This window comes from Enhydra lutris, unplaced genomic scaffold (genome assembly GCF_002288905.1).
Source record: "Enhydra lutris kenyoni isolate GAN:26980312 unplaced genomic scaffold, ASM228890v2 scaffoldscaffold17, whole genome shotgun sequence".
NCBI lineage: Eukaryota > Metazoa > Chordata > Mammalia > Carnivora > Mustelidae > Enhydra > Enhydra lutris.
The window spans coordinates 4,853,596-4,876,766 of NW_019154101.1; the positions used below are offsets into that span (position 1 = coordinate 4,853,596).

At 58.2% G+C, this 23,171-nt stretch overlaps 1 protein-coding gene across 1 annotated transcript; it reads right to left on the bottom strand.

The window, feature by feature from the left end:
- Positions 1-249: 249 nt before the first annotated feature.
- On the bottom strand, positions 250-17,015 carry LOC111147726 (vascular endothelial growth factor A). The gene is made up of 9 exons (XM_022503948.1): positions 17,005-17,015; positions 13,941-15,069; positions 10,837-10,885; positions 7,211-7,407; positions 6,308-6,384; positions 5,960-5,989; positions 4,000-4,071; positions 2,731-2,862; positions 250-692 (listed from the first exon to the last, which is right to left on the bottom strand). Exons 1-9 carry the CDS (start codon positions 17,013-17,015, stop codon positions 671-673), a joined length of 1,719 nt encoding a protein of 572 aa, XP_022359656.1. The 3' UTR covers positions 250-670.
- Between the last annotated feature and the right edge of the window lie 6,156 nt (positions 17,016-23,171).

The window sequence follows — 23,171 nt, forward strand, 5'->3', positions numbered from 1 at the left end:
AGGCCAAATTTGCCCCCGTGCCCTGGCCACGCACGTTCCCGGGCAGGGAAGGGGACCCTGGACTTCCTAAGAGTAGGACTGCAAGATCATGCCAGAGTCTCCCCTCCCATCCTCTTCCCTGTTGGGATCTGGGTAGGGGCATTCTCCTCCCAACTCAAGTCCACAGCAGTCAAATACATCCAGTGAAGACACCAATAACATTAGCAATGTTAATTTAAAAAAAAAAAAAGAATATATATATTTTATATATATAAAATATATATATTTATTTTTATATATATATAATATATATATATATTATATATATATATAAATGTATGTATGTGGGTGGGTGTGTCTACAGGAATCCCAGAAATAAAACTCTCTAATCTTCCGGGCTCGGTGATTTAGCAGCAAGAAAATAAAATGGCGATCCAATTCCAAGAGGGACCGTGCTTGGTCACCTGCCCGGGAATGCTTCTGCCGGAGTCGCGCCCTCCGGACCCAAAGTGCTCTGCGCAGAGTCCCTCTTCCTTCATGTCAGGTTTCTGGATTAAGGGTTGTTCTGGTGACGGCGATGGTTGGTGTGGTGGTGGTGGCGGCGTGGTTTCTGTAGCGTTCTGAATCAGGCTTTCCCGGTGAGAGGTCTGGTTCCCGAAACCCTGAGGGAGGCTCCTTCTTCCAGCCCGGCTCACCGCCTGGGCTTGTCACATCTGCGGGAGATGGGAAACAGAGGCTGGGGTCAGGGCCAGCCGTGGGGATGCAGTGGTGAGGCAGGCAGCCTCCCCATCCTGGGAGCCCCGAGTCCCCGGCCAAAGCACGGTGCTGCCTCGAGGAGCCCAGCGTGAAGGGAAAGCCAGCCCCTGTGTCCAGGGCACCCCTCTGCCCTCTAGAGCTTACAGTCTAGTTGAGACAGGACAAGGACACAGGGACATGTCATCAGAGACGACAAATGAATCCACACTCAAAAGTCCCTCCTTGACATTTAAGAGCTGATGGTGACCAGAGTTAGGCTGAGTTAGTCAGCGAAGAGTGCCCACAGAGAGATGTGCTTTGACTCTGCCTCTGTGGGGCTGGCTGGCGGGAGACAGTGGGGAGAGCACCCTGACCGGGGGCTAGGGCCAGCTGAAAGGGAGGGGACGCCGGCGAGGCGCTGAGGGACACATCTCCCTTCACCATGTCCTCCCTCTGGGCCTCATTTCTTCAGCACGCTGGCCACAGCGGGCGCCAGGTACCAGGCTGCTGTGTGACTGACACTGGGGAAGACGTGATCATTTCCTGCACTGCTCCTGTCCACCCAGAGGGGATGCCGAGAGTTTTCGTGTCAGGCCCCTACCCCTGGCACTGATCACCTTTGCCCTTCTCCACTATGAGAGGATGGAGCAGTCCCTGCCCTTCTCAGAGCCCAGTAATGGCATCCTAAGCCCTGAGTTGGGGTCCTGAAACTCCCACGTATGGGGGAGGTCACTGGAGGTTAGCATAACTTCCATCAGCCCCAGGTCACTTCCCACACCCCATCCCAGACAGTCTCTCTGCAGAATAATCCCCACAGAAACCCTAAAATGATAAAGCCCTCACTTTCCCCAAAGCCCCTAGGACATGTGGAGACCCCTCACTGGGCCCTAGAGTTAGGCAGAGCCCCAAGGCTAGCACTCACTTTTACTTCCTGTTTTCATGTACCCCCGAGACAGACAGAAGGCTGCACCAAAGCCCAAGGGCCTTGTGCATGGGGTCCACAGCCACAGGAACATGGGGGGTGGGGAAGGCAGCCACATTTCAAAGACTTTGTTAATGGAGCAACTGGAATGGCTGGGGGGGACCCCCAACCCTGCGCGGGCATCCCCACAGAAGCCCCCCTGAGTGACACTCAGGCTGGCCCAGAGGGCTCCTGGCCTTGGAGCAACAGCCTGACTGGTATAAACACCACCGAAGACTTCGAAAGATTGCCAGCCAACCTGTCACGGCTCTGTGCTCCTGACCTTACCCCCTGAACTCAGCCATGTATTCGCTTACATGCTTGACACTTTCTAGGTCCCCACTGTGGTCCAAGGACAGAGCTACAGATGCCTGGAAGGTCACCCCGGTGAACAAAAGCCAGGCCCTCCCGTGGGGTGCTCCCAACCCGCCCATCCTGGAGGCATCTGGAACTAATGTGGGCTGTTTGGGGTTGTCATCATGACAAGAACGTATTACAGGTTAACTCTCCTAGGATCCCAGTTTCAGAGGGCCTCGCCCCCTGCCCCGTGAGAGACACTTAGGGGATGAGAAGCCCAGCAGTGCAGACTTCAGAAGGTGGTGGCAAGGTCCCCAAGAGCCTTTGCGATTTGTAGATGGCAGCACCCCCTCAGAGCAAGAAGGGCCCTCCGTATTAGTAGCAAGGTAGTAGTAACCACATCAGGACCAACAGCCACCACAGGACACCGCGGGACCACAGGGCACGACACTTAGCCTGAGTCCACACCGTCACATGAAGCCACACCAGGCTACCCCCTCAGGCAACCAGGGCAACGTCTGAACAGGCCCCACCAGGCCAGGCCAGCGCCTGCCACCCGCCGCAGGGGCCTCTCGAGCACAGAAGGCAGCAGTCAGTCATCAGGCAGGCAGCTAGAAGCCGAGCAAGCAGCTGGCCCCTCTTGGGTGTGCGTGCGCGCCAGCTCTCTCTCTCTCTCTCTCTCTCTCTCTCTCTCTCTCTCTCTCTCCCCATCTCTGTGTGAAGCCCCTCTCTGACTCCCTTGCCCTCTGGGAACCAACCTGCAAGTACGTTCGTTTAACTCAAGCTGCCTCGCCTTGCAACGCGAGTCTGTGTTTTTGCAGGAACATTTACACGTCTGCGGATCTTGTACAAACAAATGCTTTCTCCGCTCTGAGCAAGGCCCACAGGGACTGCAAAAAGGCAAAAGGAAAGACATCTAAGCTAGAGCGTCAGCAGAGAGAGAGAAAAAAAAAACAAAAAACCATGCAACACCCCCTAACAGTCCGCAGCTGCACCACACCCCCCTCAGCTCACTGGTCCCCCTGCCCTTCCATGCCCTGGAAGGATCCAAGGGCTGCAGCGGAAGATGGAGAGAGCGGCGGAAAGAGGCAGCATTGGCTAGGAAGCCTGCCTGCAGGAAGAGGCAGGCACAGATGGGCAGAGTGCAAGGAGAGGGCCCCCGTAAGGGGGGTGCTATCCCCTGGGGACAAATACAAGTCTTGGGCCACAAGGCCCCAACAGCTACCACCCCAGAAAGAGCACACCTTGACTCTTCACCTGCTGGGGACAGCAATCCGGGCCACCTTCCCCCGTGCCAGGGCTCAGGCCCGGGCCCCTCCACCAAAGGCAGGCTGAAGGAGGGCACCATGGCAGGCCAAGCCCAGAGGCAGCATCCACAGCCAGGCCACCAGTGGCCGAAGGGCCCACCACAGCCTCCAACCCAGAGGAAGAGCCTCCAAACCTACAGGGAGGTTCCCGTGGGTGCCGTGGGTTGGCCGAGTTACAGGGCTCCCCTCCAGAAGCCCCAGGTCCACGAGGATGGGCTGCCATGCAGTGCCTGACCCCACCCGGCCTCTCCTTCAGCTGACGACAGGCTGCCTCGTGTCATTCGCGCCCCTTCCTCACACCACATCTGCCCACCCCACCACCCTCAGCTTCCAGACAAGTGCACAAGCCCAGAGCAGTGGAAACCAGTTGAGTGAGAAGGCACCAGTGCCTGGCACCCATGCCAAATGGGCCCGCCACCAGTGCCCAGTGGGTGAGGGAAAGGCGGTGCCCAGCCAAGCCAGAGTCCCCCCCCGCCAAATCCTCTGGGCCCACTCTGCCTGCCTGCCCACCCATCCCAACCCTGGACCAGCCAGCCACGCCACCACCGAGTCTAGCCACTGGTGCCAATTAGTGGAGTGAGAGTGAGAGAGAGCCACTGCGGGGAGAGGCGGAGGAGAGCTGGGGGGGCTGGGGGGGGCAGGGTTAGGGGTCCCGCCGGCAGGAGTCTGACTGGGGGCCAGGGAGGCTCCAGGCATTGAGACAGCGGAGGTACCACGTACACGCTCCAGGGTTTATACCGGGATTTCTTGCGCTTTCTTTTTTGCCCCTTTCCCTTTCCTCGAACTGATTTTCTGGAAAATAAAAAAACAGAGACAGACAAAGAGAGAGCAAGGAGGAAGGGGAAAGGAAAAGAAGCAACAAGGAGGGCAGGGTTCGGGACGCACTCCCTGGAACAAGGCATCGGGAGGCCAGCGGGCTCCAGGAAAGGGCCTGCACACGCGCACACACACACACACACGCACACGCAGGCTGGGGCAGCTGGCATGCAACGGCTCCTTCTTCTCCCTTTGGCCTTCCTAGGGAGGCCAGTCCAGCCTCCAGCAATGCTCTGTGTTGGGAGCAGAGGCTGGGTGGAGGACACAGGACCCAAAGGCCTGCATACTCGTGGCAGCTCCTGGTCCCAGGCAAGGACCTGTCGGCAGGCTCTGGGTCCAGCAACCCTGGGCAGGTTTGACCCTGAAGGTCGGGCGGTGGGGGGGAGCTATAAAAGGTAGGCCAGAGTTTGGAGAGACCTGATTTGATGGGGGTAGGAGTCAGGGCCCAGGCTGTGCTCCAGGCACCTTCTGCCTTCATTTCCAAGTGCACTAGCAAAGGGGTCCCTCAGGGCCCTGCCTCCACAGGTCCTGGTGTGGGAGAGCAGCTACCCTGGGAGCTGGCACAGACCCAGGGGCGGCACGTGAAAGGCGCCAGCCTGCCCAGCTATAACCTGGGCCGAGAGGCAGAGATGGGTGTCCTCAGAGCCCCAGGCAGGCGGTAGGGTGGGGTGGGAGTTAGGAAGGCACGGGAGGAGGGGCCTGGCAGAAAGTCCTCTCCCCAGCCTGTCAAAGCCTGCTACACCATCTCACCAGACTCTCTTCCGAGCCCAGGCGAGCCCCCCACTCTCCCTGTGGGCAAAGCAGACATTTGGGAAATAGGCAAGGGGGGGGCAGGCTGAAGCCTGTTCCCCTCAAGGGAACCAGCACTCTCCACACCTGCCAGGCCAGAGGGTGCCCAGAGTGTCTGCCATGGGGGAAGAAATGAGGGGGAAGGGACTGAGGAGAGGGGCAAAACAGCTCCCCTAGGAGAAAGCACTGGGAAGGCAGGAGGTCTACACACACAAATACACATTCTCTCTCTCTCTCTCTCTCTCTCTGAGCCTAGTCTCCCAAATCGCTGCTCTGGGAGCAACAGCAATCCTGGAAGTTGGGGACTCAGGGAAGAGGGAAGGGGTTGAGGCCCCAGAGTTTCGGAATCCCCAGAGCTTTGGGGGCAGACGGGATGGTGAGGGAGGGGAGGAAAGGGCACAGTTGCTCTCTCTCATTCTCTTTCCCTGCAGGCTAGTCCCTAGACCTCACCAGGTCTCAAAGGCCCACTGCCCCCAGACTATGCCCCCCTGCTCCATCCTGACCCAGCCCTCCACACGCAACAACTAGAAGCCTCAGAAAATGACCAACTGTCAACTCATTTCTCCCTGGCCAGTGAGGGCTGAGTGGCTCTGACCCACCCTCCTCCTACAGGGCATCACCCAGAAAACATCTCAGCTGGCCCCCAAGTCCAATCACACCACCAGAGCAACCACTGTGAGAGGCCGTCCCCTCTGACACACAGAAGCTGGCCTCTTTGCTACCCACTCCCTCTCCCCACTGTGCATGATGGGAGACTAGAGCAGGCCAGGGAGGCCATGTCCACACGGCCCCCCAGCACACCAAAACTGCAAGTCCTAGCCAGGAAGGACCTGGAGACCTGGAATGTGTGGTCTCCCCTACAGGAAGCTCCAGGCTCCAGACTGGGGTTTTGCCCCTAATCCTAGAGCCATAATCCTCGAGTTTGCTCCAACCCCCTCCTGCCACCACAAGTCTTCGGTGAGGCCAACTCCCTGACCCGGTGAAGCCATCAGACCCCCTGAAAGAGGAAGCCAAGAGCCCCAACCAAGATAACTGGCCAAGGAGAGGGAGAGGAGCTAAAGTCATGTCCACTTACTTTTCTTGCCTTGCTCTATCTTTCTTTGGTCTGCAGTGGGCAGAGAAAAAGAAAAGAACAAAACAGAGAGGCATTCAGACGGTGATGCTGACAAAGGTAGTAACATATTATTTATGACACATCAATGCAGTTTTAATCCCTTTACATAAAATAACTCAAACCTTCCAACAACATTATGAGAGACATCCATGGTTGTGCCCATTTGACAGATGTAGAAACTGAGGCACCATGAAGTAAAATTAAAATGCTCAAGGTTCCACAGTTGCAAGAGAGAAATGGCTAGCAAGTGTAACATGCTTAGCCCTCCCACTGTCTACTGAATGAGCAAATCCATGCCTCTGTCCTCACCTGCATTCACATTTGCTGTGCTGTAGGAAACTCATCTCCCCTATGTGCTGGCCTTGATGAGGTTTGATCCGCATAATCTAGAGGGAAAGGAAGCAGATCACAGAGGTCAGTGGCCCAGCCAGCCATACCCAGATGGGACACCCCGTGGCTCTTGCCACTTAGCACCAGGGGTTCTACAGAGCAGGGGTGGGGGCAGAGGGAGGAGGGACCTGGGGCTCTACCAGAAAGAGCCTCAGGCCCACCCCCACTCCCCTGACTCCCCAGACCCTGCTGACCTCAAGGAGCCCCCGCTCTTCCTGGGGGCAGGCGTGGCTGCACGGGTTGGCCAGGCTGGGAATTTGAGTCCTGGGTTCTTGCCAGTCCCCTCCCCTCCCCTCCTGTTAGCCCCTCTAGACCTCACCCTGACCCCTAGTTGCTACCCAAGAGCTACCTTCCCTGCGGTCTCAGAGCTCCCTCCCACCCTGTCCGGCCTGAGATGTGCCCTGTCACTGGGCAGCAGCAAACGATGTCCTTTGAACACTCTCCATGCGCCGGGCTCATCCAGCACCCCAAACAGAGCCCCCAAGGAGGAGGAGCCCTCTTCCTCCAAGAGAAGAGGAGAGGGGCACCTGTCACAGGTATGAGCCCCTCCTGAGCCCAGGGGCAAAGGTTGGGGGGAGGAGGAGGCAGCAGGGACTTGTGGGGAACCCCAAACCAGAAAAGGCAGGCATCTTTTCCCCCAAAGGGGCAAGACCCCCCACACCTTGCCATAACTGACTTAGGGACAGGTGCTGAGCAAGACGAGTCTGGCTCTCCTCTTAAGAGCTGCCCAGGAAAAGGCCGGAGAGCACCTGTTCCAAAGTCTAACCCCTGCTGCCCCCGCCCCCTGTCCCGCCCCCACCCCCACTCCCCACAGATGCCCACCTGCATGGTGATGTTGAACTCCTCAGTGGGCACGCACTCCAGGCCCTCATCATTACAACAGCCCCCACACCGCATCAGGGGCACACAGGATGGCTTGAAGATGTACTCGATCTCGTCAGGGTACTCCTGGAAGATGTCCACCAGGGTCTCAATGGGACGGCAGTAGCTGCGCTGGTAGACATCCATGAACTTCACCACTGCATGGGATGGGGTGACACATGAGCCCCGCTGGTCACACGGGAGATGGCCGGCCCCTATCACCCCGAGCTTCAGAGGGCAACCCCATGGGGTTCCTATGAGGTACCCCCTACTGGGGTACCAGCCCTTCCCAAACTCTAGCTAAAGTCCCTCCAGTTGTGTGCTTGACATCCTTCCCTAAGCTTTCCCCCATGGGCACTGATGAAGGTCTGGTTCTATTCCAAAGTGATCACACGAGGCTGTCGGGTCCTGAGGAAGATGGTCTGCCATATCTGACCCACTGCCTCGCCATGACCACCGAGCCAATTCGTGGGTCAACCTTGACGCCAGGGCACAGTCTGAGGACGAGTATACTTGTCGGGGTTGGGGGGGGGAAGGGTGATCTAAGTTTTCCATGAAAGGAGAAAGAGCCAGCTTGGCAAACCTACTCCCCATTTCCCTACAACTTCTGCCACATGAACCACCATGCCAACAACCGCTGAACAAGGACTTATCATAAGGTGGGCATTGTGTGCTGTCATCCCTGGTTTTCATGGCCAACAGTATGAGGTTCCAGTAGGAACCCCATTTTACAAAGGGGGACCTGGAGGTTCCCGAGGGGCTGAGGAACTTGCCCCAGGCCCACACTTCCGAACAGCTCTGATCAAAGCCTTCCCAGGACAAATTATGTGGAAGCATCGTGGGGGGAGCACTTTGCCACCTGCCAGACCCCTCCCCAGACACGGGCTGGGGAGGCAGTGAGCATCAGCACAGGGGCCGGGCCTGCCTGGAATCAGCAGGTGGCAGCGGGTGGGCAATCTGCAGGCCCAGCCACCCCGATAACCCTGCCCGCCCCAGAGGGCAAACTGCTTGCATCATGGAAAAAACAGTGCTGCCGTTGCAGCCGCAGAGCACTTCTAGAAGCTGATCTGGAGGGAGAGCAGGGTAAAGACAGCTTCCCAGGCTGGCCATGGAGCCTGCGGTGCACTGGAGCATGAAGGGGTAATTCTAGGCCACAGGGGCGGGGCCCTGGAGAACAGATATACTCAGGACCTGGAATGATGGTTCCCAGTTGTGGCCCAGCCTGTCACTCTCCATCACACACACACACACACACCCTACTACCACAAAGTAATCCTCTCCCTGAAATGCTCCCCCCCCCGCCCCCGCTTCCCCTCCGCACGGGAGGAAGAAGTGGCATCCAGGCTGTGAAGAAGTCCCGGCACTGGCCATGACTTGGTGTGTGACCTTGGGCCAGTCCCTCCCCTCTCTGGCCCTCAGACTGCTCATCTGTATAAGTGGGCTGGGCAGATCCTTAAAGACACTGAAACTGAGACTGAAAATGTGGGGTTTTGTATCCCATTTCCAGCCCCAAGAACAGGTGCTCTTTCTCAGCCCAGATAACACAAGGCTTGGAACCTCACCCCCAAGTCATCTGAAGCACAACCCCTGGCCTGCCTTTCTTCAGGGACTGTGGCTGAGCCTCCTCTTCCCTTCAGAGGGTAAAGGAAGATGAACCTGGGTGTTATCTATATAATAGGGAGGTTGAGAACTGGGGGAGTTGAGGGGCAGGGAGGGGAGGGCCACAGGTGTGCAAATAGCAAGGGAGGAGGAAGGGGCTCCCAGCCAGTCCCTGGCCCTGTCTGAGATTTACTACCCCTCTGCAGACAACAGACACAGAATTCTCCTCCAACCTCGAAAGGGTTAAGGTCAAGCACCATCAGAAAGAATACAGACGAAATCAGGGATCTGAAGTAGCCCTTTTCTAAGCCAAGTCCCTATCGAAGAAGATGACTAATCAAGAAATCCTGACCTAGGCGTGCCTGGGTGGCTCAGTGGGTTAAGCCTCTGCCTTTGGCTCAGGTCATGATCCCAGGGTACTGGGATCGAGCCCCCGCATTGGGCTCTCTGCTGGGCGGGGAGCCTGCTTCCCCCGCCCTCTCTGTCTGCCTTTCTGCCAAATAAGTTAATAAAATCTTAAAAAAAAAAAAAAAAAAAAAAAAAGGAAGAAAGAAATCTTGACCTGACACTTCGTCATGGTTGGGAACAGAGATGGCCCAGGCTTTGTGGCCCCAACCAGGACAGGAAGAAAGCAGGAAGGTCTGCTCTGGACTGTGGCAGCTGGTAGCTGAGGGTAAAAAGTCACGGACTAGGGATTCCTTGGAAAAGCTCCCTGGAATCCTCAAGGGCCACAGGAGAGAGGTCGAGGGAGCAACTTCACCCATCCCTTTCGGACCCCAGCCACCACCCCCAAAGAAAGCCGGCCAACTTCTGCCCAGGCCACGGACATGCATCAACTCCCACGACAAGCTTTCTTGCTTTTCCTTACTTCTTGAAGACAATCTTGTCCCCAGGAAACAAAGACCATTTGTCTTGCCTCTCCCAGAACACAGAGACCACCGGGAGGCTGATGGGGGGTGGGTGCCCACTGGCAGCCAGGAGCCTCTCGGGGCCACAGGCTGTGGAGTGGCCGGGAAGCCAGGCCCTGGGCCAAGGAAAGAGCTCCTGAGTGAAGAGGGAGGTGGAACTAGCCGGGCATCACCCCTGCCCAGGGAGTGCCAACACCACCCCTGGCCACCACCCTGGGCCACAGTGGGTTTGGGGCTGGAAAACTCTCTGGGAGGAAGACCTGGGGGGCCTTCCCACCTCAGAGGTGGGGAGTTGGGGGAGTGGCATCAGGCACTTCTCTCCCCAGAATGGAGCAGAGGCCGCATTCAGTGAGGGGGGGAGAGCCAGGGCTTCCCTAGAGAAATGGGAGGATCCCTACTCCAAACCACAGGAACAAAAGGCAGGCTGACTCTTAGTTGGGCAGGGGGCGGGGCACCTGGGAGCTACAGCCAGCCCTCTGCTGGCCCAGGAGGGAAGTTCACAGCACCCAAACCTATCCCACCCAGAGGGCAGAGGGAGACCGCAGGGCCTTCTCTCCAACCCCAAAGGAATACAGGCTGTGGGGGCGGGGGGGGGGTTCTCAGGACGTTGGGCCCTCTGGAACTCCAGCTCACGCACAGCCAATCTGCTGGACAGCCACGGGCACAGCCCCCTCCACGCAGACCCCACAGGTGTGACAAGGCTGGGCTGGATGAGACATGACCTAGTCTATCCATCCTCCCCTTGGGGCAGCTGGGACAAGGGACACCTCCTGCGACACCTGGGATCTTTGAACACTGTCTTCCTGGACTGTGCTCACTGCTCCCTCTCCAAATAAAATTTTACTGGAAAGACCAGAAGGAAAAGACAGCAAGTTCTATTTCTAACAGAGACCTGAGTAGGAAAGAGAGTCCTCCAGAATGAAGGGTGACTCTCACGGTGCTCCCCTCTTCCCTTCTTGATCCCTATTCCTACACCCCTTCCCCCTGTCCCATGGCCACAGACTTGAAAGAAAGGGATCGGGCCTCCCCACCCCTCCCCTGGGGAGATAGGATACCCCTCCAAGGGCCAGAGGGACTCACCTTCGTGGGGTTTGTGCTCTCCTTCTGCCATGGGTGCAGCCTGGGACCACTGAGGACAAAACAAAGAGCAAGGGACGGGCATGAGCAGGGATGGAGAGGCCCAGCCACATGCCTGGACAGCAGCCTCTGGCTTCTCTGAGGCTTCTGAGAGAACAAGGCACCTGCCTGGCTCCCCAGAGCAGAGAGCATGCCCACTATCCCCTGCGAGTTCCAGTTGGGACAGAAGAGAAAGAATGACCCGCTATGGGGGGCCGGGGGGGGGGCGGAGAACTGAAAACACAAGAGGAAAATACCAGAACGCTGTGCTGCCTAGGTCCCCACCCCTTCCCCACATTTCCCTCCCCGCCCCTCACTGGCCCACTGCTGAGTTCAGTGAATTTTCTCAGCCCCCCTGACTCCCTGGTCCAAAGCCATGGGTAAGTAGTAAGGTCAAACAGGAGGACAAATTTGGACTGGAGCAGGAAGGAAGGACTGGGGGCGAGAAAAACAACATGGTGACCTTCTCCTGCTGACATGACAAATACCAGGGTGAGCTGGTGCTGGGGAAGGAGGAGGGTGCAGAGGAACGAAGGGCGCCAACCACCCTCCCCCATCCAAACTCCTCTGCTCTCCGGAGTTTTCAGCAAATATCCTCTGGTATATTCAGCAAAGCCACAGGTTGCCTAGAAGGGAAAACCGGGGAGGAAACCCTGGGAGAGGGCAGAGCCCCATTTCTCTCCGCACACAGACCTCCGGGAGCCAGAATGTACCTCCAAAGCCCTGAGCCTCACACTCCCACCTTGTTCCCTGGTTTCTTCTCCCTCCTGGACTGAGGGGGGTTGGGGTCCAGAGTCCCTCTCGCCTAGCTCGGCACTTTTCCTCCAATGCAACCAGCAAAGCCTTTATGCCTTAGCACTGCCCAGCCCCTAGGGGGCCCCCTGCACTACCCAGCCTTGAGGCCTCCCCTAGCCCTAGCCATCCCTCCCTACCCCCACCAGATCATTCCTTCCCTCCCCAGAAGCTGTGAAGGTCAACATGCCCAACCATGTGGACCTGACAGCTCTGAGAAGGCAAAGGCTTCTCCCCACCCTTCCAGAGGGCCTCCGGTTCTCACCAGCTGCCCACCCCACCTGCCCTTCTTTGGGGACATATTCCAAGCAGCAGAGCCGTACACCAGCCCGTGGAACTGCAGACCCCACTGACAAACTGTCTCTCCTTCCCACACACCCCCAATGCACCCTGGATCTCCGAGTCTTCCCCAGGGGCAAGGTCAGATAACAGTTTCCAGGATCCCAGCTGGGCAGCCTCCCACGACACCTCCATCAGGGACCCCCAGGGTCTCCACCTTAGCTCCTGGCCCATCTCCGGGATACCCCCTGGTTTCCTTCTGCCAACATTCTCTCTGTGCCCTCCACTCCTCCTGGGCCCCCATGAGAAAGGGGGGCAGAAATTTAACCCCCTCCAAGGCCAGGGGGCACTGGGAGGGGCTGTTCTGGGCAGGGAGGGACCAGGTGCCCTTCTCTGGGGGCCTCTGAAGGTCACACTGTGGCCAGGCCGCCACTCCTCCCCCTCTCCCTCCCCCCCAACTAGGAGGCCTGGAGCCAAGGCCTTTGTGCCAGGGTCTGAGGCACCCAGGGTGCAGCAGGGACCCCAGCCCATTTCTTTCTCTCTGCCTCTCTCCAAGGGGAGACTCTGTGGCCAATGGAAGGTGTAAGGGAAAAGTGTCAAGGACCCCTTAGGTGGCTCTGAGAAGCGAGTTGGGTGGGCAAGTTTTAGAGTTCCAAAAAACCACCTGCTCCTGCTTGGACACCCCATTTCACCAGGACAAAGTGTGTTTGCAAGGCTGGAAGAGCTCCTTCCAAAAGGGGTGGGGGGGCGGGGGGAAGCTGGTCCCACAATGCCCACGTTACAGCAAATTTTAACCCATTTTTCCAAAAAGTGTAAAGTGGGGTAATGACACCCTTTTCATTCCTACCTTAGGCCACCCCCATAAAAGCTAAAGCACGGCTCGGAAGTGTGGGGGAAGGGAGCAAAGCGGACTGTCACCAAGTGGGGACTTTAGGTAGTCTGACAAAGCACCAGGGTGGACCCCTGCGACCTGACCTCTGACAGCGATCATCCTTTCCCTGGCCTCTGGGGTCGGAGAGGGGTTACACGGGTCTTCTCAGCAGAGGGGAGTAAAAAATAGAACGGTGGCAGGGGCTTCTCTCCACGTCAGGGAGGAAATGGGGAAAGGGCATCAAGAAATCCGTCCCAGCACAGGAAGGGGCTAGGGTCTGGGGACAGTGGAGAAGACGTATGGGGTGGCTCTCCGCGTCCCCCGGCTAGGGATACCTCGAGAGGTCACCTTCCCGCGGAGGGCCGGCGGGGGGAGGGGCGCCGCTAGCCGCCCGGGTCTCCCCGCTCGGGGCCGCCGAGGCTCGGGGAACACGCGGCCGGCCAGGCCCGGGCTGATGTAATCTGCTCCGCGCCGCGCGCGCCCGGCCGGGCGGGGGAGGGCGGGCACCGAGCTGGACGCGAGCGGGAACGGGCGGGGGTGCCTCCGCGCAGGTGGCCCGGCGGAGACCGGGGGTCCCCTCGGCAATCCACCCCGAAACTTTTCTCAAACTCGTGGCGAGGGCCTAAGAGATCGAGCGCCAGTGACAGCAAGCCCCCTCTCTCTCGCCCGCGCCCTGCCCCCTCCACGCTCTCTGCCCTCCCTCGGTCCAAGGTCCGGGCACCCCCCTGCCCTCTGGGCTCTGGCTCCCGCCCCCGCTACCCGGACTTCCAGTTTGTCCGGGACCAGCGGCCAGGAGCAAACTTCAGCTGCCCGCGGCAGCGCAAGCCCAGCCCCCTCGGCCTCCTCCTCTGGCTCCCGCCCTCCGCTGGTCGGCCCAGATCGTACGTGCGGTGACTCTGGTGGGTGGGCAGGGCCCGCGTGGGCGGTGAGATTCTATCCGGGTGCCCTCCCACCTAACGCGCGCCCCCTCCCCCTACATGTACGAGGATCGAGGGGGAAGCCACGCGCGCGGTGCCCAAGGACCCGCGTGGGGTACGGAGCCCCCACGCGCGCGCTCGCACGCACGTCCCCAGCCGGGAGAGGCGCTCGCAGCGGCCCGCGACGCCTGGTGGGCACGGCCGCTTACCTTGGCATGGTGGAGGTAGAGCAGCAAGGCAAGGCTCCAATGCACCCAAGAGAGCAGAAAGTTCATGGTTTCGGAGGCCCGGCCGGAGCCGGCGCGGCTCGCGCTCCCTCTCCGGCTCGGGCTGCGGGGCGGCCCGCTCTCTTCGGCGCCTAGGCGGTCTCCTCTTCCTCCCGAAGCCGAGGCCCGGGCCAGGGCCTGGGGCGCGCGCGCGGCTGGAGCACTGTCTGCGCACACAGCCGCCTCACCCGTCCATGAGCCCGGCTTCCGAGCTCCAAGTCGCCACCGCGGCCCCCTCTCCTCTTCCTTCTCTTCTTCTTCCTCCTCCCCCTCCTCCGACTGCGGCTCCTCCCGGCCCGAGCTAGCACTTCTCCTGGTTCCGCTCGGCTCGGCTGCCCCGGCGCGGACCACGGCTCCTCCGGAGCGGGAACAACCCAGAAGTTGGACGAAAAGTTTCACTGCAACGCCGCGAGCTCCGACCCCCTCCACCCCGCCTCCAGGCGCGGGCTCCGGCTCTTGCCCGCGGCTCGTCGCCGCGTCCACCCTCGGCCGCCCGCCGGGGAGGAGGTGGGAGTTGGGGCGGGGGGCGGTGTCTGTCTGTCTGTCCGTCAGCGCTGCTGGTCCGATGCGGGATCCCGAGGGGGAGGGCTCACGCCGCGCTCTGGCGGTCACCCCCAAAAGCAGGTCACTCACTTTGACCCTGTCCCTGTCGTTGCTCGCTTCGCCCGCGCGCGCTCTCTGACCCCGTCTCTCTCTCTCTTCCTCTACTTCTCTTCTGGAGCTCTTGCTACCTCTTTCTTCTCTCTGCAGGTTTCCAAAATCCGAAGTGATTGGGGGAAGTAAAGGAGCGATCTCCCCAAACGGTCGGCCCGATTTTAGCGGGGAATGGGAAGCAAAAAATAAATTAAAACGGGAAAGAATGTGGATTTTAAAATTGCTGAAGAAAAAAAGAGGAGGGTAAACCCTGGAAAAATGAATATCAAATTCCAGTGCGGAGACCCCTGGCCGGTGATCCCGCCGGTTCTTCCGCCTCGCCGCTGCGCCTTCCGACCCAGCGCCGCTGCCGCCGGTTCCACTCGCCCCCCGCGCCGCGGCCTCCTTGCAGCCCGGCTGCCCCAAGCCTCTGCGCTCCCTACCACTAGCGGCCGCTTAAAATAGGCTAAGCCCCGCCTTTGGCACGCCCTAGGGCGGGGCCAGGCCCAGTGTCTGCGCTTCTCGGACTGCCTCGCACGCCCCTCGGGCCTTCCCCGGGGACGTGTAGCAAAGCCTGCCCCCCACCCCCGCCAGTGAAGGGAAGCTCGACCCCCACCTAGGTTCACAGCCTGAAAATTGACCAGCCCCCCTTTGCCCAGACACACACACGCCCGCGCCGTTTTGGGGGGAAGGGTACAGGAAAGTGAGGTTATGTGCGGACAGGGCTAGGGAGCTTTTCCTTCTTTACTGGGAATATTGGAGGGAGGGGGGCTCTGGGCGGTCAGGGAGTCGGGCAGGGAAGGGTGGGGAGAAGGATATACAGACCTATTGGAATACTGGCGTGACCCCTGGCCTTCTCCCCACTCCAGCACTCTCAGTCCGCCCCCCCCACACACACACAACACACACTCACACTGACACACGCGTCCTCACTCTCTCGCAGACGCCGCTCTCCCAAGTTCACCCAGCTTCCCTGTGGTAGCCGAGCGCCCCCTAGTGACTACTGCCTGCACACCCCCAGCTCTGGCTCAAGAGGGAACGGGCTCTGGGAAGAGGGTGGAGGGAGACTAACCCTGATCCCATTTCTGACCTCCCAATCAGAGGCATGTTTGGGACTCGAACCGACCCACGTGCAGAGAGCCCGATGCTGGGCCCAGGAGGCATGACGTATCCGTGTGGACAATGTGCCCATCTGGAGACTTCATCTGGCTTGCTGACATCAGAGTAAGCTACAGCCAAAGGACTGGGGTGACTGGGGTCCTTTGGGAAGTGTCCAGGGAAGCTTCCTTGGGGGAAATTATTTGGCACCAGGTTTGTAAGACTGAAAATGGGAAGCCGTGTGGTTCTGGGTTAGTCAGTGGCCCAGAGGGAAGAGGACCTGTTGGAGCCCACGTATGCACTGTGGAGTCTGGCAGAGCCCAAAGGGAGAGGCAGCCGGGCAGACAGAAGCCCTTGTTCCTGCTCTCCCCCCCTCCCCAGATGTTGCCAGGGAACTGAGGCCAGGGGGCTGGTGGGGGCGGATGGAGGCCAGGGCCTGAGTGATGATTCAAACCTACTCACCAACACTAAGGAACGTCTGTAGGCCAGCTGCCCAGAGCTCCCACGAGGCTGGGGGCCAAAGCTTCTTTCTATCAGCCCCAGCCCAGCCTCTCAGCTCATCTTCTGAACAGAATTGGGGTTTCTCCTCAGGACCCCCAGACCCCCAGGATCCCTTGCCCACTTCTACTGACTGGGAGCCTTTCTCCTCTTTCCCCCAGTTCCCCCCACCCCACACTGGCTCCCTTCAAAGCCCCCTTTTCCCCAACTCCCCTGGTCTTCCCTAAGTGCTCCCCGAGGCCTCCCACCCCACCCTTGGATATAGGAACCAGCCTGGAAAAATTCCTGGTTGGGCTTTGACCCAGAAGCTCCCAGGTTCCCCCAGGGAACAAAGAGGGGGCTCTGATACCTGAGGGAAGAGAGGGACCAACCAGTCTCATTTTTCATCCAGATCCGGCCAAGGCCTGGCCCAGGGCTGATGTAGCCTCTGTGGGTGTCTGGGCCAAAAGCGGGAATGCCGCAATTTCCCCCAAATTGACCCAAACGATCCAGGAAGGTTACTCAACCAACCCCTTGCCTCGGCACATGGTCCTGCGGTTGGGTGAGGGTGCTAGGTTACCTCTTTAGGAGCCCAGTTCCACGGGAGTGGCATCCTGAGGCTCCTATGAGCAGAGGGGCTGCCCACCCCACCCCATTCTACCCCTTTGCATCACCCATGCCTCCAGTCCTGCCTGTACCACCTGGCAAGCTCCCCAGCAGCAAGGACAAGGTCTTTTTCCAGTTACTAAACGTTTATTTGCTGGCTCAGGGGGCCCTCCTCCCAGGCAAGCCTTCTTACCTAGGCTCCATGCTCCTAGCTGCTGCATGGGAGATGAAAGGGAAGCCATTAAACCTCCTCCTTCCAACCTGGTCCGCATGTAGCACCACCAGGGCCCAAGATGTGGGTGCTTTGGTAGGGCCCCCCCATCCCTCCCCTGGAGCAGGCAGAGCGAGGACTGAGGCTCCCAGCAGCAGGAGCAGGGGCTCACGCTGGCCCCCTCCACCGCGTTCCTCCTCAACTCAGCCTTGCTTGACCCCCGAGAGGCCAAAAGAGGAGATCTTAGTAAAAGACCCTGAAGTTGAGAGGAGAGTGGAGGGGTTCCAAGGAAAGGTGGCTGTCAATTGTCGCCATAACCCCAGGGCTTTCCCCAACCTGAACCAAACATCCCCCTCGGTGGTGTTAAGTAAGGTGTGTCTCGGCTGCTTATTCAAGGCCCCCTCTGTGTGCTTGGCCTAGAGAACCAAAGGAAGGAGGGAGCAGAATTGCATCCTGGCCTGAGGGACTTTGGAGCACCCTGCTCTGCCCCCACTCCCACCCCTCATTTCAGAGACAAGCTGGTGGCAACTCCTAGGACGGTTGCCTCTGGACGCTATCGCCCAGTATGGTGTCACCGGCTTTCCCAACAATACACTATCCTGACAGATAACACCTAGCCAATGCCCATATTGCCATCGAACTGAGAGCCCAACACACCTGGGTCTTCCAGAAAGGGGACAAAAAGCACGTGGAATCAGGAACACCAATCAACAATCACAAGACCACATTGTGTCTCTCTAGTACCCTCTCCTCCCACACACTTAATCCCCCGGACAGGGGTCATGGTCCCCTCCAAGGGTATCCTCAGCCCCACTCGGAGGGCTCAGGACCAGGGCCCCCTCAGCTTAGGGCTCGGAAGCAGTTCTGCAGGAGCCAAGGAAGGGGAAGGTGTTCCAGGTGAGGGGGAAGTGGGGAGAAGGTGGGGGTGGGGGGTAAGGAGCAGGAAAGGTAGCCAGGAGCCAGCCGTGGCCCCAGACAAAGGAAGTAGTGATCAGGCCCAAGGCACAATAGTTGTACCTTGTCCTAATGACCTATCACTTGGATGTTCAGGGAAGCCCTTGCCTGTGTGGGTGTGGGCGGTTAACCTCCAAACCCATGGAGGAAGGGACAGAGCCCCTCCAAGTGGGGAGAGAGTGGCTCATTCTTGCAATTGTCTTAGCATTTCTCCAGGCGGTTTTGCCGTGGAGAAGAGAGGTCTCCTCCCTCGCACAGTCCCCTGACTCCCCAAGCACCTAGCTGGACACAGATCTGATCCACTGGAAAGGCAGGAGTACAAACCTCACTGAATTGGTGGAGAGAGAATTGGGTTGGCTCCCTTCAATTCTCTGTCCCTGGCTGCCGGTCTATCTCTCCCTACTCTGTCTCTGTCTCTCTCTGGTGCCAACCCTTCCCTGCCTCCCGCCCCCCACCCCCCGTCTCTCCCTCAAGGAAGAAGGGCCTCTTTTTCCTCCTGCCCGCTTCCAGTCCCCATCTGGATCTGGATCTTTGACTTGGGGTAATGATGGGCAAAAATGCCGATTGGTAATGAGACTAGAGGCTGACTCCCGCAGAGAAGCCCGGCAGGAAAAGGGGCGGGAAGAGGGATGGTGAACAAGCCGAGAAGCAGCAGACGGGCAGGGCAGGGCAGGGTCGCTGTCTGGGGGAGCCAACCCTAGTCCTTTATCAGCTGAGTCTCTGCCTGGCCCTTACATACCTCTGTTTAATCCCCTGAAGCCGGGCTGTCTCCCTGGATTGCTTCTCCCCGACAGCCCCAGACATGCTCACTTCTTGACACCCCCAGTCTTGGCTACCCCTCAAAGTCTGATCCCCCCTCCTGCCCATTGCTGCGCCTGGTCACACACACCCACTCATTCTTGGAGGGAGTCCCTGTCCCGGGAAGAGGTGGTAGCTAGGGTCCTAGAGCTGTATTCTCCCTTCAGACCTGGGCCCTGCCTGGGAGCTGAGCCTCGTTCCAGCCGTGGATCTTTCCCGAGGCCTACCAGGCACCAGGCACCGTGCCAATGCTGTAGAAGATACAGGACAGAGAACACTATGGGGGCTTCGGATCCAAATGGACCCAAGTGGCATTCCGGGCTGCCACTCTTTAGCTGAGTGACCTCGGGCAAGTGACTCAACCTCTCTGACCCCCCTGATCCCCTCATCTGTAAGACAGGAGTGAAAATGCTGCCCATGGACAGGTATGCACACAGCCACAGGTGAGGTGGGAAAGTGGCCCTAAGAGAGGCCCAAGGTGCTATGAGGGTACCAAGGCAGAGCAGTCAGACTGGCTGGGATGGGCCTCAAGAAGGGTTTGCTGCAGGAGGTAGCACGGGACGTTTATTAATAAGCAAGTATTAAACTCAGCCCGGGAGCCCTGTGTTGGCTCGGCCCGGGGGCTGCCACAATGTGGAAGGGGCTCTCTGTCCAGAGGAACCAAACCATAAACAGAAAATGGGAACTCTGAGGGGGGCACATGATTGCTGGCAGTAGAGGAAGGTTTCCTGGAGGAGGTGGCACATGAGGATAGAGGGAAGAGAGGCGTTTTTGCCCACTGCATGGAAAGGGATTTAAAAAAAAAACAGGCAGGGGAAGTAAGGTCTGGAGGATTCTGAGGCCCACCACACCTCTGGGGGTGATAGAGACTCTGAGGTTAGGCAGGATGGGGGATTAGGGCTTCTACAGAAACATTCCCAGTCAAAGCCCACAGGGACAATGCTACTCCCTCAGGGGGTGAGCCCCACGTGGGTTTCCCCGCCCTCTGGGACAGCGTGTCTCTGCCAGAGAATTTAAACAAACAAGCAGACACCAGACGTAGGTCCAGCTTGCCGGTGAGCACCACTATTGTTTGCAGGGAAGCAGAGAGGCAGAGGGCAGAGGACACCGGCCCGTGACAAGCACAGGGCCACTCAGCTGCAGCAGGGCACAAAGCAGAAAGAAGTTTTCTCCAGCTTTGTCCCCTCCCTAGCCCCAACAGGTGCCCAGAGGTCTGGTCTCCCATCTGTCCATCACAGACAGGTGGAAACCTGGAAACAGCACTGGGAGGTTGGCGGGGAGGAGGAGTCAAGGCTGCTGGATGCCGTGTGACCTTGGCCAAGTCAGTCCCCTTTTTGGACCTCAGAATCCTCCTAGATAAGAGCAGGAGGTTACACCCCCTAAACTTTAAGGCTCTGTAACCCTCCATCAAACACTCCAGCTGAAATCACTGATAGGAAATGTCACATCTTCTGGGAGTCTGTGTATTTCAAAAGGCTTCTGGAGAGAACAATGCTTAACTCAAAGATGGGTGAAATCTGGGGACCCAGCACCAAGTGGGGGAGGGGAGATGTGGTTCCAGGGAATCCCTCAAATCCCAGCAGGTCAGAACAGCTTCCTCTTTTACCTAGGAGACCAGAACCTCTGTCCTTTTTAAAAAGAAACTGGCAGGGTACCCGGGTGGCTCAGTGGGTTGGGCCCCTGCCTTCGACTCGGGTCGTGGTCTCAGGGTCCTGGGATCAAGTCCCGCATTGGGCTTCCTGCTCAGCGGAGAGCCTGCTTCCCTCTCTTTCTGCCTGCCTCTCTGCCTACTTGTGATCTCTCTCTGTCAAATAAATAAAAAACCTTTAAAAAAAATAAAAAATAAAAAGACACTGGCCTAATGAATCCTCATTGTGAAAAGCCCTCACCAGCTCCTCTGCCCCATCCCTACACCCCCATGGTGTGATGGAAAAAGCCAGACAGGCTGGACTCCATCTTGGCTCACCACTTCCAAGCCAGGAGACTTGGACAAATCTCATCATTTGCCTGATCCTTGATTTCCTCATCTGTAAAATGGGAGTTGGGGTGCTTTACCGCCCAGAGTTGTGAGAAGATAAATGGAGGCTATGAATACAAGCAAAGCTCTAGTGGACAGTGTCATATACATGTTACTACCCTTCCCTTTCTCTGTCCCTGCCCCCAGGAGTGAGTAAACTCTCAAGAGAATGCCAACTCACTAGCATCTCGATAAAGGCAAACAGAAAGGATTAGAGAAATAGGTTTATCCCATCCCTCTGTAAAAACAAAAACAAACACAACAAAAACAAAAACAAGGGACGCCTGGGTGGCTCAGCAGGTTAAGGGTTAAGCATCTGCCTTCTTTCTGCTCAGGTCATGATCCTAGGGTCCTGGGATCCAGTCCCACATTGGGCTCCCTGCCCAGCAGGGCACCTGATTCTCCCTCTGCCTGCTGCTCCCCCTGCTTATGCTCAATCTCTCTCTAACTTAAAAAAAAATATTAAAAACAAAAACAAAAGGGAAGAAGGAGGGAAGGAAGGGAGGGAGAAAGGGAGGAAAGAAGAGAGGGAGGAAGGAAAGAAGGGAGGAAGGAAGGAAGGAATCACACAGTGCTTGCACAGATGACTAGGGCTGGAGGATATGTGGCCTGGGCCCTTCTTTAGCCTTTCTTCAGAGCGATTGCATCACCAGGTTGTCACTGAGTTGGCTACACTGTAGGTTCCTTCAGGGAAATCCTAGGGGGAAAAAAAGAGGCAGGTACCCAAGCGCCCCCTGCCTCTTAGCAAGAAGTGACCCTTCCCACCTCCCTCAGGGACCCTCTGAGCCTGGACCAGTAGCTTGGCCCATGATCCAGGCCCCCCAGGGTGGTTCACAAAGATAAAGCCGGTCAATGATTGGTCCTCTGAGAGGAGTCACCCCACCATCCTGCCTGCCTTCCCAGACCTAGAAGTGCAGGGCCTACCACAGGGAGTGGGGGAGACCTCCACGCAGCTCCCAGGAGCAGCTTGGCCTAACAGCCTCAAGAAAATCAGTGAAGCAGACAATGAGTCAAGAGGTCTCCATGTCAGGAGAACATCAGACCCAGTTCCTGGGAGCCTAGGGAGGCCCTAAGAGGCCGGGCAGGTGGGAGAGGCAGTGGGAACAGGCAGGCACCACACACCCGGTTTTATCCGCCATATTGATTGGAGTTTCTCTTGAGATTTCTTCTGAAGAAAAGACTCCACGACTAAAGATGTTTGAAAATACCATCCCTGGCCAGATGAGCAGAATGAGGCCCAGAGCTATCCGAAGCCTTGCCTCCTTGGAGGCAAGACCCAGACTCGAATCTCTTGAACTCACAGCTCGGTGCCCCTTCTGTTTCTCCAAGGGCTAGTGAATCCCTTCACTGGGGCACAGCACTGAGCCAGATGCCTTTGGGGGAAGTGGGGCTTCTGCCCCCAAGAGTTGACTGGCTCACTGGGAAGCCAGGCAGTGCCAGGGAGGGGGGCTGGCATGAGGTGTCGCATGTATCTGAAACAGGTCAGCTGCTGGGCCCAGGACTTCATCCTTTGCTTCTCCTTCCCACCTGGAGAGGTTCAGCAATCCCTCATTCCAGGCCGTGCCCTGCTGAGGGCACAGCTGGTGTGAACCATGACCTCCTGGGGTCCCCTGGAGAGATGGCCCTGCCTACATCTCCCTGGATGTCAGCCCATTCCGTTAGACCTCTATTCTTCCGAAACACAGCTAGAAGCATCAGGAGAGGTGAGGTAGGCCAGGTTCCGGACTGTCATGTCTGCTGCCAGTGTCCCCAAGTCCCAGGACCTGGCCCCCGTCAACTCCACGGGGACTGGTCTCCACCACCCCGCTGAGAGTGATGGTCAAAATATTGAACATCCATTATGGTTCACATAAAGCTGGGGGCAGAGGCCAGACCACCATAAACCCCACAGGTTCTGGACTGTGGGGAGATCCAGGGGACTCAGGAAGAGACTGGGGTGGCCAGAGAGGCACACAGAGGGCTGAGGGGGTAATGGGGACCAGGTGGTGGAACAGTAGCTGTTTACCAATCAGGTGGCCTTGCTGGGGCACGCCAGCTGAATGTCGGCCCTGCCCCAGTCTGCTCTCAACTCTAGGTTGGAATGTCGAGTTCCCAGCCGAGAACAAGGCCTGTCTGGGGCCCTGGTCTTCATGCCTCCATGTCTCGTCCGCTCCTGAGAAGACCAAGCCAGGACTCCCCACCTCTCCATACATATATATAGTCCATCCGACACAGCAGGGGCCTCACGGCTCTTGGGTTCCAGCCACTGTTGAAAAAATGGCAGACACAGGGGATGCCTGAGGGTGGCTCGGTCAGTTAAGTGTCTGCCTTTGGCTCAGGTCATGGTCCCAGGGTCCTGAGATCAAGCCCCCCATCAGGCTCCCTGCTTAGCAGAGAACCC